Source organism: Ursus maritimus, unplaced genomic scaffold (assembly GCF_017311325.1).
Source record: "Ursus maritimus isolate PB19 unplaced genomic scaffold, ASM1731132v1 scaffold_3, whole genome shotgun sequence".
Taxonomy (NCBI): domain Eukaryota; kingdom Metazoa; phylum Chordata; class Mammalia; order Carnivora; family Ursidae; genus Ursus; species Ursus maritimus.
In genome coordinates this window covers 78,848,278-78,863,683 of record NW_024425563.1, presented here as the reverse complement: position 1 = coordinate 78,863,683, position 15,406 = coordinate 78,848,278, and the positions used below count along the sequence as shown (strand labels likewise).

General features: G+C 36.3%; 1 protein-coding gene across 2 annotated transcripts in view; it reads right to left on the bottom strand.

The window, feature by feature from the left end:
- Positions 1–1,538: 1,538 nt before the first annotated feature.
- Positions 1,539–15,406, bottom strand: part of CACNA2D1 (calcium voltage-gated channel auxiliary subunit alpha2delta 1) — a 480,944-nt gene continuing 467,076 nt past the window's right edge. For both annotated transcript variants that reach the window (XM_040644315.1, XM_040644316.1), the window contains exon 38: positions 1,539–2,070. In XM_040644315.1, the coding sequence (XP_040500249.1) occupies positions 1,954–2,070 (117 nt within the window). In that variant the 3' untranslated portion in view covers positions 1,539–1,953. The remainder of the gene's footprint in view (positions 2,071–15,406) is intronic.

Genomic DNA, 15,406 nt, shown 5'->3' with positions numbered 1-15,406 from the left:
AGTGATTCCATTCCCACCCACCCCCATTTTTAAATAAAAAATAGTTTAAATAAGGAAATAGACACAAACTGTTCCTAGGGCATATCGTGGTGGGAGGGAATTACAAAGGTATGCAAAGCTAAAAACAAAACAAACATCTTTTAAACTATGCTAAAGACTTGGTTATGTCTTTGATACGCGGAGCATATTAAAGCATGCTGGATAATGTTAATAAGATATTGACTTAAAAATGATGTATAAGAAAATTTCCAGCATATACACACACCAATATTTGGCATGTTCAAAATAAGAACAAATGCATTTCGCCATAAAAAATATCTGTATACTTCCAGCCTTCAGCAGAATTACTTACTTGAACTAGAATTACACATTCATTGTTTTTACCCTTTCTTCAAACACTGTTGACTCCTGAAAATTATTTTTAAAAGCATAATAATAATCTACCATATTACTCTATAATGTAATATCTGATTTACTACACTAATCATTTTCACCAATGAGGCTGTATAAAAACAATTTTGATTATTCACAATCAAGTATTCATGTGCATACATACAGATTCAAGGTTTCCTATTTGTTCAGATTATTATAAAACCCTCATCAGACTGCATGGAAGTTTTGGTCAAGTGATCATATACCCTTTTACAACGGAGGGGAAAAAGCAGCAGCGGCAGAAATGTCTGGAGTGTATGTGCTACTATTCAAACGAACAAAGAGGAAACCTAGTGTGAAACTTCATTGAGAACATATATGTACTCTTCAAAAAATAAATGTGTCAAATCTGATTTATGTACTTAAAATATCTGTACATAGGTTTTCAGGCAAAAGCACGAGTCTGTATAAAATCCGTGAATTCCCATTTCACCATTTACCTACCCCAGTCATTGGGCATTGACGTTGCACAGTATATTCAGAGTAATTGAACGACATTTTTAAGGATGACTTAAGTGCATTACACTGCAAGGTTCAGAGTCTTACATAACAATAATGTCACTCGGTTAACTTTTCAAAGGACTATACTCTACAGTAAGAGAAAAACAAACTGAAAGTCAAAATAGCAGCAGCATCATGCAAAATACCCTTGGTAACCAAAGTTCATTTATCACAAGAAAAAACATTTTCCCCTCCCCCCAACAAGCTTCTCTTAGAGCATTTTGAAATATCTGGCTAGCACTACAGAACTTTACTGTGAACAAAAGAAACATCACATCGAAGCATTAAGGGCTTACATTGATGAGGAAATATGTCACATGTTCAATCGCATCTTCAAGCACCTTGAGTTTAACAGTTTCTTAGTTATTATTTTCAAACACCAATTCATTACCCCAGCAAAACTTAATTGGTTGTCATTCGTGTTCTATTTTTGGCAGAGAAGCCATTCTTCATAAGGCATTTTATTTATGGCAATTTCTTTTTGTAGAAAATTAGCCATTATTTCAACAGATTACATCAATCTCTCTTTTTCTATTTTGTTTTTCAATAACTACTCAAAGCAGGAAATAATTTTTAACAGAAGAATACGTGAAGGCAAAAATAACTTTTTTTTTTTTTTTTCCCCTCTAAAGATTTTCTTGGTAAAAGAACAAGAATTGCAGCAGGTCAAAATTCCAGGTCAAGGTCAAGACAATTTATATGATTCATAAACAGTGTGGGGAGCCCTTTACATATAATCACCAACAATGCAAACAACAAACTCTCCAATCTTCCAATAGAGCGTGTATAGCATTTTGCTTGGATGTTCTACATCGATGATGCAGCATTCACACAAGTTGAGGGATCTGAGACCCGGACATGCAGCCAGTGGGGCCATAGGAGTCTGTGCCTTAGATCTAGCCACGGTACAGGCCCAGCTAGTGTCCTGCTCATTCCACAGTTGACCCTATTTTATCGCAACCGAGGGCTCATGTTTGGGCAGGGTCTGGAGTTTAATTTTGCAGACTGAGTTTTAGAAGGTCATAACTGGCAGTGTCTGCTGCCAGATAAAAGCCAAAGTAGTACAAACTGGACTCCGATGATGGACCACAGGGAGGGATTCAATCCAGAAACACCACCACAGTCAGTATAATCCTCCTGGTGGAAAGAAAAGGCGAAAGAAAAATCCTGAAGAAATACTTAGCAAGCCATCTCTCAGAGCACCAGTGTTCAGTCCACTTCTGACTCACCTGATAAAATGGTTTTAATTTGAATCCAAATAAATCACATTACCCTAGATTTTATAGTTCAGCAATTTTGAATAAAGTGATTTCCCTAGTACCATGTCAAGAATGCTTTAAATTTTGAGTTGCAGATTCTGATGATGAAGAAAGAAAATACTTGAATAATAAATGCTGTTTTGGCTAATATACCAGTTGCTAAATTAAGTAAAAAAAAAAAAAAAAAAAAAAAAAAAAAAAAAACCTTTCATAGTACCAGATATTCCTATATATTTACAAAAATAAGGAGTAAATATAAAATTTACTATAGATTTTATAATTCCCAAGAATTATGATTTTAGTGATTACGCTCAATAAGGCAAGGTTTGGGACTGGTAAAATCAATGCGAGAAATGATCTTCTCTATTTCCCATATCCTTTATTTCCAGTTTCAAAGGTGAACATACCACGCTGCCTATGTAGCATCTGGACCTTCACCAAAATTAATAATGTATTTGAATCATACATGAAAAGATACTCTAAAAATATATTTAAAATAAAGAGCTAAGCTAGCAAGAGACATCTGTTTAATTTACAGAACCATGAAATATAAGCAATAGATATACTGATTTGGACACCCCTACTGTCTCATGGTAGCTCATTAAGTTCCTTTAAATGCAAAATTATCCTTTATCTTTTATTCCTTGGTTCTGTGTCTTGTAACATTTGCTACATCCTTTGATTTCTTTTAATTACTGAATTTCATAAAAGATGTTTAGGAAAATAAGTAGATGTAGATATGAGGCTTTTGAATAAATTCACTATGCCAAGGTTCATTGTCCAATAATCAAAATAATAGCCTATGTAAGTAAATAAATGAGTAAATAAACTGTTCAGAATGATTTTCCAAAGACTCTGAGCTTGCAGAGAAGAGAACATTGGCTTGTTTTCCTCACTAGGGTTCAATACAGTGCCTGCCACCCAGTAAATAAATAAAATTTCTTTCTTGAGCTGCATTTTGAGACAGAACACTTCTGTTAAAGAGAAGTCTGAAAGAAACAGAATCTATTAAGAAAAAGTTTATTTTTCAAAAGCTAGCTCCTAAATCTAAAGAGTCCATAAAACGATGATCCATTCTTGGTCCTCGTCTTATTTTACTTCTCAGGAGCATTTGGCAATGAACAATATTCTCCCCTTGAAATATTTTCTCATGTGTATTTGCCTGACACATATGGTTTCCTCCAAACTTCTTTGGGGTTCATCTTACTCTCTTTAGCTCAATTTGCTTCTCTTTGTGCTCTCTACATGATAGACTTTTCCAGGAGTTACTTCTCTCTTCTTTGTATTTATACTTTCTTCCTAGGTAATCTAATCTAGTCCTATAGCTTTAAATTCCATTCATCTGTTAATAACTCATATTTTTGTCCTTTTTCATATGAAAATGATTTTTACTTTTCTTGATTTTGCTTTTAAAATTTTGACTTTCAGTTTTAATTGACAAATAAAATTGTAAGATATTTAAAGTATGTATTTAGGTGATTTGATAGACATTATGAAAGGTTACCCCCCCACCCCAGATCATTAACATATCCATTATCCACGTATTTATCACTTTTCCCCCTTCAGTGAGAATAATTTTTACTCTCTTGGCAGATTTCAGTTCTACAGTGTTATCAACTACAGTCATCAATTTTATTAGATCCTCAGACTGTATCTGTATTATGGCAGAAAATTTGTATCCTTTTACCAACCTCTCCCTATCTCCCCCTAGCCACTGGCAACTCCGTTTCTACGAATTTGATATTTTTCTTTTTTTTTAATAGACTCCGCATATAAGTGATGTCATGCACTATTTATCTTTGGCTTGTTTCCCTTAGCATAATGCCCTCAAGGTCCAACCATGTTGTCACAAGTGGCTGGATGTCCTTCTATCTATCTCCATACCACTTCTTTTTTATCCATTCCTCTGTGATGGACACTTAGGTTGTTTCTATATCTTGGCTATTGAAAAAAATGCAGTGAACATAGGAGTGCATATATCTTTTCTAGTGTTTTCATTTTCTTCAAAGGAATACCTAGAATCGCCGATTCATGTGGTAGTTGTACTTTTAACTTTTGAGGAACCCCCATACTGGTCTTCCTAGTGGTTGTACCCATTAACATTGCCTCCATTAATACAAGGAATTCCCTTCCTCCACATCCTTCCCAGCACCGGTTATCTCTTGTCTTTTTGATAACAACCATTCTAGCAGGTGTGAAGTGATAGCTCTTGAAGTTTTGATGTGCATGTCTCCGCTAAGTGATGCTGAGGCTCCTTCATGTAGAGACATACCTTGGATATACTGCAGGTTCAGTTCCAGATACTCAATAAAGTGAATATGTCCATAAAGCAGATCAAATGAATGTTTTGGTTTCCCAGTGCATATAAAAGTTATGTTTACACTCTACTGTTCTCTCTTACGGTACAATAGCATTATGTCTAAAAAAATCATATGCCTTAATTTAAATACTGTAGTGACAAAAAAAATGCTAACCATCATCTGGGTTTTCAGTGAGTCTTTTTTTGTTTGTTTGGTTTTTTTTGAGGGTCTTGCCTTGATTGTTGATGGCTGCTGACTGATTGATCAGGCTGGTGTTTGCTGAAGGTTGGGTGGCGGAGGCCATTTCTTAAAAGGAGACAACAATGAAGTTTGCTGCACTGATTGACTCTTGCTTTCAAGAATAATTTCTCTGTAGTCTGTGATGCTGTTTGATAGTATTGTACTCACAGAACTTCTTTCAAACTTAAAGTCAATCCTCTCAAACCCTGTCACTGCTTGATAGACTAAGTTTATGTAATAGCCTAACTCCTCTGCTGTTAATTTCAACAATATCCACAGCATCTTCACCAGAAGTAGATTCTATCTTCAGAAAATATTTTCTTGGCTCTTCCAGAAGAAGCAACTCTTTATCCACTCAAGTGTTAATGTGAGATTGTAGCAATTCAGTCATATCTACAAGCTCCACTTGGAATTCTAGTTCTCCTGCCATTTCCGCCCCATCTACAGTTACTTCCTCTACTGCAGTCTTGAACCCCTCACAGTCAGCCAGGAGGGTTGGAATTAAGCAGGTGCATTCTCAATAAGCAGTCATCTTTTGAAAGGAATTTCCCCTCCTCAGTAGTAGGTCTCAACAGTGGGCTTCAAATGTTGTACACAAATGGGCTGTCACCCAAGCTTTGTTGTTCCATTGATAGGGTACAGGTAGAGTAGGCCGAGCATAATTCTTAAAGGCCCTGGGATTTTCATAATGGTCAATGAGCACTGATTTCAACCTAAAGTCACCAGCTCATTAGCCCCTAAAGAGAGACAGTCTGTCCTTTGAAGATGGGTAGTGACTTCTCATCTCTATGAAAGAACTAGATGACACCTTTTTCCAGTAGAAGGCCATTTCATCTACATTGAAAACCTGTTGCAACCCTTGGTTTGTTTCCTGTAGTTAAGAGGTTGCTGGGGGGGCGGGGAATGAGATAACTGGGTGATGGGCATTAAGGAGGGGACGTGATGGACTGAGCACTGGGTATTATATGCAACTGATGAATCACTTAACTCTACCTCTGAAACTAATAATACACTATATGGTAATTAACGGAAATAAAAAAATAAAAAAATAAACCTGTTGCCTAGTGTAGCCACTTTCATTAATCACATCAGTAGATCTTCTGGATAACTTGCTGCTTCACCTTGTACTGTTATGTTCCGGAGCTGGCTTCTTTGCTTTAATCTCATGAACTAACCTCTGCTAGCTTCAAGCTTTTCTTTTGCAACTTCCTCACCTCTCTCAGCTTTCAGAAGAGAATTAGGGCCTTGCTGTGGATTAGGCTTTGGCAATGTTGTGGCTGGTTTCATCTCCTAACCAGACCACTAAAACTTTCTCCACGTCACTTATAAGGGTATGTGACTTTCTTATCATTTGTGTATTCACTGGAATAGCACTTTTAATTTCTTTCAAGAATTTCTCCCTTGCACTTGGCCAAATGTTTGGTGCAAGAGGCCCAGCTTCTAGCCTGTGTTGGCCTTTGAAATGCCTTCCTCACTAAGCTTAATCGTGTCTACCTTTTGATTTAAGGTGAGAGACACGTGACTCTGCCTTTTACTTGAACACTTAGAGGCCATGCAGGGTTACTAATTGGCCTAATTTCAATATCATTTCATCTCCGGGAATAGGAAGGCTCAAGGAGAGAAAGAGGGATGGGGAAATGGCTGGTCTGTAGAGCATTCAGAACATACACGTTGATTAAGTTTGCTGTCTTAGATGAGCGTGGTTTGTGGTGGCCCAAAGCAATTATAATGTAATATCAAAGATCACAGATCACCGTAACAAATACAATTATACCAAAAAAGTTTGAAACATTGGGAAAACTACCAAGATGGGACATAAAGACAAAAAATGATACCAGTACAATTGCTTGATGGAGGGTTGCTACAAACCTTCAATTTGTACTAAATAAATAAATAATCACGAACGACAAAAAATCCCCTGCAGTATCTGCGAAGTGCACTAAAGCAAAGTACAGTAAAACAAGGCATGCCTGTACCTGTTGGCTGCCTATTCAGATCCTCTGTCCATTCTTTAATCAGATTTCTTTTGATACTGAGTTGTATGATTTCTTTGTATATTTGGGATACTGCCCCCTTATCAAAACATGGTTTGCAAATAATTCCTCCCATTTCATGGATTGCCTTTCAATTTTGTTGGTCTCCTTTGCTGTGCAGAAGCTTTTAATTTTGATGTAGTCCCATGTTTATTTTTGCTTTTGTTGCCTTTGCCTTTGGTGTAAAATTAAAAAAAAAACAAGAATCATTGCCAAAAGCAATGTCAACGAGTTTACTTCCTAGGTCTTCTTCTGGGAGTTTTACGGTTTCAGGTTTTAAGCTCAAGTAGTTAACCCATTTTCAGTTGGTTTTTGTGTATGATGTAAGATAGTGCTCTAGTTTTATTCTCTTGGGTGTGGCCGTTCCTAGTACTTAGTATAAAAGAGACAGTTCTTTCCCCATGGTGTATGTTCTTGGCTCCTTTGTCATAAGTTAATTGCACATATATACATGGGTTTACTTCTGGGCTATTTTCTTCCATTGATCTGTGTATCTTTGTGTGTGTGTGCGTGTGTGTGCGTGCGCGTGTGCACACATGACAGTACTACTGTTTGATTACCGTATATAATATAGTTAGAAATCAAGAAAGTGTGATGGCTCCAGGTTTGTTCTTGTTTCTCAAGATTGCTGTGGCTATTAGGGTTTTGTGGTTTCACACAGATTTTAGAATTGTTTGTTCTATTTCAGTGAAAAAGGTCATTGAAATTTTGATAGGAATTATAGTGAAACTATAGATTGCTTTAGATTGGACGAACATTTTAACAATAATTCTAATTCATGAACACTGAATTATCTTCCCACTTTTTTGTGTCTTCAATTTTATGTTATAGTTCTTAGTGTACAGGTCTTTTACCTCCTTTGTTAAATTTATTCCTAAGTATTTTATTCTTTTGGATACAACTGTAAATGAAAGTATTTTCATAACTTCTGTGATATATTAGTGTATAAAATTCAACTGATGTTTGTACATTGATTTTTTTAATCTTGCAATTGTACTAAATTTGTTTATTCCAATAGGTGAAGTCGTTAGGGTTTTCTATATGTAATGTATCATCTGCAAATACAGTTTTAATACTTACATTGCAATTTGGATGCCTATTATTTCTTCTTCTTGCCTAATTGCTCTGTGCAGAACTTCTAACGCTATGTTGAAGGAAAGTGGCAAGAATGAACATCCTTGTCTCATTCATGATGTTAGGTCTTACACTGAGTATGATGTTAGCTGCAGGCCTTTATTATGTTGAGGCCTTATATACCACTTTGTTCAGAGTTATTATTAAAATGGATGTTAAATTTTACAAGTGCTGTCTCTGCACTTATTGAGATAATCTGATTTTCATCCCTCACCTGCTTAAAATGGCATATCACATCGGTTGACTTGTAAATGTTGAACTGTCTGTGCATCCTTGTAATAAATTCCACTTGATCATGGCATATGTTGAATTCAGTTTGCTAACATTTTGTTAAGGCTTTTTTTGCATCTAGGTTCCTCTAAGATATTGGCCTGGAATTTTCTATTCTTGTGATATCCTTGTCTGGTTTTGGTTATTATGGTAAAGCTGGCTCTGTAAAATGAATTCGAAAGTGTTCCCTCCTGTTAGTTTTTGGAAGAGTTTGAGAGGGAATTTGGTATTAACTCTTCTTTGAATATTTGGTAGAAATCACCACTAAAGCTGTCTGGTCCTGGGCTTTTGATTGTTGGGAGGTTTTTGAGAGCTGATTCAGTTGCCTTACTGGTAACTGATACGTTCCGATTTTCTATTTCTTCATGAGTCGTTCTGGATAGGCTACACGTTTTTAGAAATTTATCAATTTCTTCTAGATTTTCCAATTTTTGCCATGTAATTGTTTACAGTAGTTTCTTCCAATACTTTATATTTCTGTGATACCAATTTTGATGTTTCTTCTTTCATTTCTAGTTTTGTTTTAATCCTCCTTTTATTTATTTTTGGTAAGTCTAGCTTAAGTTTTGTCTATTTTATATTCTCAAAAAAAAAAAAAAACCCAGCTCTTAGTTCCATTGATCTTTTCTATTGTCTTTTTAGTTTCTATTTTATTTGTCATGATTTTTGTTATTTCCTGCCTTCTAGCATTGGTCTTAGTTTGTTCTTATTCCTTGAGGTGTAAATTTAATTGAGATTGTTCTCCATTCTTAATATAGGTGTTTATCACTATAAACTTTCCTCTTAGAACTGCTTTGCTGCTTCCTAATAGTTTTGGTTCAGTGAATTTCCACCTTCATTTGTCTCTATTTTATCTTTAATATATAATTACATATATTTATTTGTCTGACTTGTCTTGAAAATATAATTATATAATTTTTTTTTTTTTTTTTTGCTTTCCTCTTTGACCCATGGTTGTTCAGTGGCGTATTATTTTATCTCCACATATTTGTGACTCGTCCAGTTTTCTTCATATGCTTGATATCTTGTTTCATACAACTGTGGTCAGAAAAGATGCTTGATAGGATTTCAATCTTCTCAAATTTATTAAGGCTTCTTCGGTGTATTAACATATGTTCCATCCTGGAGGCTGTTCCATGTGTACTTCAGAAGAAAGTATATTGAGCTTTTGGATAGAATGTTCTGTAAATGTCACTTAAATCCATCTGGTCTAATGTGTCATTTAACTCCACTGTTGCCTTGTTCGTTTTCTGTCTGGATGATCTATCCATTGATGAAAGTGGGGAACTGAAGTCCCCTACTAGTATTATTACCATTTCCACTATTATATTGCTGCCTGCTTCCCCCAGTAGGTCTGTTAATATTGGCTGTATATATTAAGTGCCTCTGTGTCAGGAGCATAAATATTTACAAATGTTGTTATATCCACTTTTGGTTGAACCCTTTATCAATATATAATGATTATCTCTTATTACAGTTTTGTCTTGAAGTCGATTGTGTCCATTTGCATGGAATATATTTTTCCATCCATTCACTTTCACGTACTTTAAGGTGTGTGTCCTTAAAGCTGAAGTGTGTGGTTTTGATTTGTGTTTGCCTGATGACTGCTGATGTTGAACATCTTTTCATGTAGCCGTGGGCCATTTTGAAAACATGTCTATTTAGTTTTTCTGCCCAATTTTTAGTTGATTTTTTAAACTTTTATGAGTTCTGTATATATTCTGGATATTAACTCCTTATCCTCTATATAGTGTTTTCAATCCCCCCCCCCCTTTCTGTAGGTTGCCTTTTCATTTAGTTCTTTGGCTGTGCAGAAGCATTCTAAGTTGAATGAATTGGGATAGTTTTTCAGATATCTTATTATTAATGTATAGAAATGCACCTGACTTCTGATTTTATATCCTACAAATTTACCGAATTCTCCTCAGACCTCCATACTGATTGATCTCTGCCACCTCTCCTCTTTGAAGTTTTCAATATACAGAACCATATCATCTGTAAGTACTGGAAGTTTTATTTCTTCTTCCCTATATGGATCCCTGTTATTTCTTTGTCTTGCATAAAATTCTAGCTAGGACTTCCTGTATTATACTGAATAAGAGCAGTGAGCGTGGGCCTTCTTGTCTCATCTCTGAGACATTTTCCTCCAGTGAGTGTGTTAGCTGTGGGTTTGGCGTACATACACACATGGCCTTTATTATGAAGGATGTTCCTCTATACCCCTTCTGACCAAGGTTCTTAACCATGAAATGATGTTGTATTTTGTCAAATGTTCTTTTTTTTAGGTATCCATGTCATTTTTATCTTTATTACTGTGATACACTACAATTAGCTCTGTGACATTTTTATGCTTTTTTTATATTTTCTCTTTATTGAAGTTCTAAGTTCATGCATCTTTCTCCCGACTTTGGTAAACATCATTAAGTTGAACTCCTTACAGTCTGTTAGCGGAGTTTTATCTTGTTTTGTTTGGAACATATTTTTCTGTTTCTTCATTTTCCTGGACTCTGTTGGTTTCTCTGCATTAGATAAAACAGCCACCTTTCCCAGTCTTGAATTGACTCCCATGAAGTGGGCCCCGGGGAGGGGGGTGACATACAGCACCTAGATGCAGAGTAGAGCCTGGACCCGGAGGCAGCAGTTTTTAAGGTATGCAAATAGAGCTCTTCCTTTTAGGGTATGACTAACCAAAGAGCATTTTTTGTCTGTTTTCTCTGTGCTCAGCCCTGGGGCAATATGCTGTTAAGAACTATTTATTGGTCTCAGGTACCTCTGGACAGTGGCAATCAGCCCTACCGGTCACCATAGCCCAGTGATAAAGGGGGTGTTCTGTGGGCAGTAGCCTCAAAAGCCAAATGCCAGATGTGTTCACAAGCTCCTTTCAGGTAGAGACCGGTGACCTGGAGTGTGTCATAGGGTGAAAGTGGAGGCATGTGCTAAATGAGAAGCCTTAGTCTCTCTCAAGCAATAGAGGTTATCTGCATACTTCAACTGCTATCAGGGAAAGCGTGAGAGTAGGGCATGTCTGTCTGGTCCATCTTCTCTGAGCCATGGGAGGCTAGCCACATAAGTCCTCATGAGCCTGATGAGAACTGTTTGTTTCTTTGGTCCTGTGGGTCTCATGGACATAAGCCCTGTTAGACTTTCGGACGTAGTCTTTGGGGAGACTCTATCTTGGATGGAAGTCTTTCAAGTTAGTTAGAGTGCTAGATGTTCAGACCAAATCCTTGATTTCTCAGGGGAAAGCTCAGAGTTCTAAGTTTCCTCCTGATTTTATGTTGCTGTGTCAGTGAGGGGGATTATGGAGATAGTGTCTCAGCCTTTCCTACCTGTTTTGATATGGCTATTATCTCGTTCGCCCAGTGTGCATGGGTCATTCAATTTCTTTCAGAGGGAATGCTTTGTTTATAGTTACAGGTTTAGTGTGTCTGTGGGATAAAGTGAGTTGGGGACTTGCTATGTCACCAGCGTGGACCAGAACCACAATAACTCACACTTTTGTATCTATCTTCAGACCTGAATCCTCTCTCCTCTGACCTCCACACTGATCTCTGCCACCTCTCCTCTTTGATGTCTCAGAAAGGTCTCAAACTTGCTCAAAGATAGTACTTTTCTGAATGACACTTCTAGGAGAAATAGATCAGGGCAAAGTCAACAAGTCATCTGTGACTGCTCCTTTTTAAAACTTTTTCCAAATGTAATTCACCAGCATGTATTTTTGACTATAGCTTCAAAATACATCCCTAGACTTACTGCTTCTCACTATCTCAGGTCTAATTCACCATCACTCCTCCCAAAAGCTGCCTCCCTTGTCTCATTGCTTCTACCCTTGCTCTTTTACAATCTTTATACCAAAAAGCTCAGGACAAAATCCAAATTTCTTAGCAAACCTAGGGAGCCTGGCTGCCTCTCCATCTTCCTGTATTAATCTCCCCTCCCCCACAACTTCCTCTGCTCCAATAACACTGTCTGTCTCTGCAATGGGTCAAAGTGTGTACTCTCTCTGGGACTTAGTCCTTGCTCCTCTTTGTTCAAATACTTTTCCCTCTAGGTAGGATAATAAGATAAAAGAAACAATGCTCAGATTTTGAATTCCAGATTAAAAACATTTTTTAGTATAAACATTTCAAATACCTCATCGCCAGAAGAATGGTTGGTCTAATTCAGAGGTGTACAGTATTAATTTGATGGGATGGAAAATTAGCACACAAGACAATGTATTGACAATGTATTTTGTCAAAGAAGTTCCTCTTAATGTAATGAAAAAAACTCTCTCTCTGTTTCTATTGCTTTTATTTTTATATTTGTAGTGTTTTTGGATTTATTTGCTCAGTTGCATTTCCTGTGTGTGATGATGTCTGTTTCAGTCTGGGAGGGGTAGTTAGTTTAGATAAGTTGATTGGAGTCCCTCAAGTCTGCAAGTTGGTTCACACTAAAAAATCTGTCTGTCTCTTCAGTTTCCTGTCATGTTTTCTCATGTGTTTTGCATGGGCAACCACATATACCGAGACTGGAAAAACATTCTAAGTTGCAAATGCATTGATGTGGGAGAAACCTTAGCATTTTCTCTGTCTTAAGGACAGACCAAAACCCCATGCCCACTGATTTACCTGCTCATAGTCTGATTTTTAAAGATTGGTCCCTTGTTTCAGTTTGACACATTAATATAAAAAGAAACTGTAATTTTGAAATATAGTAATTTTCAATTTTCATCTAGAGACTTCTCTTAAAAGACTCTTACTAAACATGGCAACTGAGAATTCCTTTAGTCACATGATTTTGTCCCAACGTTTTCTTTTTAAGACTACATATACTAGTGGCTAAAATATCTTCAATTGTCTCTCGTTTAGCAATACTTTTTAACTCTTAAATCTGCCTTTGTTTCCCCTATCCAGAATAACTAGGGGTGATTTATTTTCTGAATTATAGTGATTATATTCAAAAGGCAAATCACTCGTGAAGACCCCCCCCCACCAATGGCTAACTTGGAATTTAAATACATCTGTAGTTAAATCACCTACAGCAGCTTCAAAGAAAATGTACTTTTAAAATTATTTAGGCAGCTGGATGCTACACAATAACTCTTTTAATAGGAATAAGTTGTTCTCCTACAGGGCACCATTCCCCACTTACCACATTAATCCATGAAGTAGGTATTTGTTCAACTATTTAAATGTGTGTATATCTACATACACACATCTGCATATTCATTTTTCATGTACCCAGTCATGTGCTTTCCCAAATTAGGTTTGCAGTTTGGCACATATTATTGGCTTTACTTCTTTGATAAACTTTCTTTTTCTTTTGTTCTTCTTTGCCACTTAACTCTCCAGAATCCTCTTGTCAAAAGGTCTCATTTGAACACTTCTGTTTTAATGAAGTCCTCACAACTGGTCATCTGTAATCGATACTCTTCTTGGACTCCATAGGATATGAGGGTCTTGGCTGCAGACAGTCTTTCTTTCTTGAAATGCTTAGAGAGAGATGATCCTTAAGAAGAGGTATGAGCAGAATGTCACCCACCACACACTCCTAGTTACAGCCAGACTGGCACCGAAGCGTAGACTTTCACCTCTATTGGTCTTCAGTGTCAGGAACAGCTGCCAATTAACCGTAGTATTTTTGGGTAATATTTTACATTATTTTTTTCAACTTTGGGTTGTTTCGAGAAAATGATACTTCTTTTGATGTTATCAGACCCACTGTTCCATACTGATAGCTATGTTTTTAAAGACTCAACCGAAATCTTATCAATGTAAAGTATATGCCATCTACATCATCTTCTCAAGACTATTCGTTATATATTCCTCAAGGACATAGTAACAGGGCATCCCAGATGTGCTCTTTTCATCTTTGAAAAATTATTTCATTATAATGTACTGATCCCATCCAGCTGAATCTACAGTGATATTTATTTTCTTAGTAAATGTATAGTTTAGTGAGAAAGAAAAATACCATAATCACATTTTTGAGGGGGAGAGTCTTAGATGAAAAAAAATTAATGCTTACCTATAGATTTTTAACATAAAGGTAAAGAGGGAACTGACCTGTTTTTTGTGTTAGTTGCCTGTATATCTTACCTAAAAAGTCTATGATCGAGAGAAGTAGAATGAATATTTACAGTATTCCTCACCTTTTTTCTTAGCCTTATATTGTAGTTGGCTCATTTCTATCATCACAAATAGGGAGACGTGTGGAAAATAGGATTTTAGTATAGTTTTCATATGTAAATGGTAAAATCACCTCCGTAGGGATCAGTAAAACATGACTTCAAATGGCTATCTATCTATCTTGATATCAATTTTAAAAATACATCCATGGAGAGGGGATCATTTAATTTTGGTCTTTTAATGACCCAAATCAGCTAGCTCGCTTTCACTTGGAATCTTGTGCCATGAAAACCAACCATTATTTTATTATCCCAGAAAAAAAATGTAGTTTTCTGAATCTCTCGTGGCTACTTCACTTTCCTCCCCCTCTGATGAGCTCACTCCATTCACAGTAATGGCCATACCTCCATCTAGTGGCTCCCTAATCAATGAATACCTGGACAGCAGGGAAGAAAGAACAGTATAGAAGTTGCTCCAGTAACACTAATCATGATGATTCCAGGGCATCAGAAAAGAAACTGCAAAACTGTAAATGAATCCCTGACCACAAGCTCAGGCCCTAAAATCTAATGATAGAATTCAGAAGTTGGTCAAAGGTTAAGGATCCTTTTAGAGAGTAAGTAAGTAAAATAAATGAACTTAGAAATTGGAAGCACTTCTTCTAAAATATTCCAATAAGAATATCAATATTTTGGTAGTAAAATAGAAAAAGTTGATTAAGTCCTATTTGTTTAAAAAAATAGAATTGTTGACTTGGAAAATAATGTTGGATAAAACTGAAATGGTTCATTAATGTTACATTAGCATCTTTGGAAAACAGAGATGACCAGCTCTAATAATTGTCCTTAGGCTATAATTTTCCCCACACTGATTTTTAAATAAACACAGGAAAAGGATATGCTTGATTTAGGATTAGAAACTTAAGCAATACCTGCATTCGGCTATTTACAAAACAATATAAGTACTGGGATTTTAAGAACCTGGTTTCAGGACACTTATTTAGGGATATGGATTATTTCTTAAAATTTCAAGCCAAACACACACAAAAAAGAAAAATTAGAGAAAGTGACTGACCATCCACACCACATGAAAACTTGCAGTAAAATGAAGATAGGAGCTGACATCAT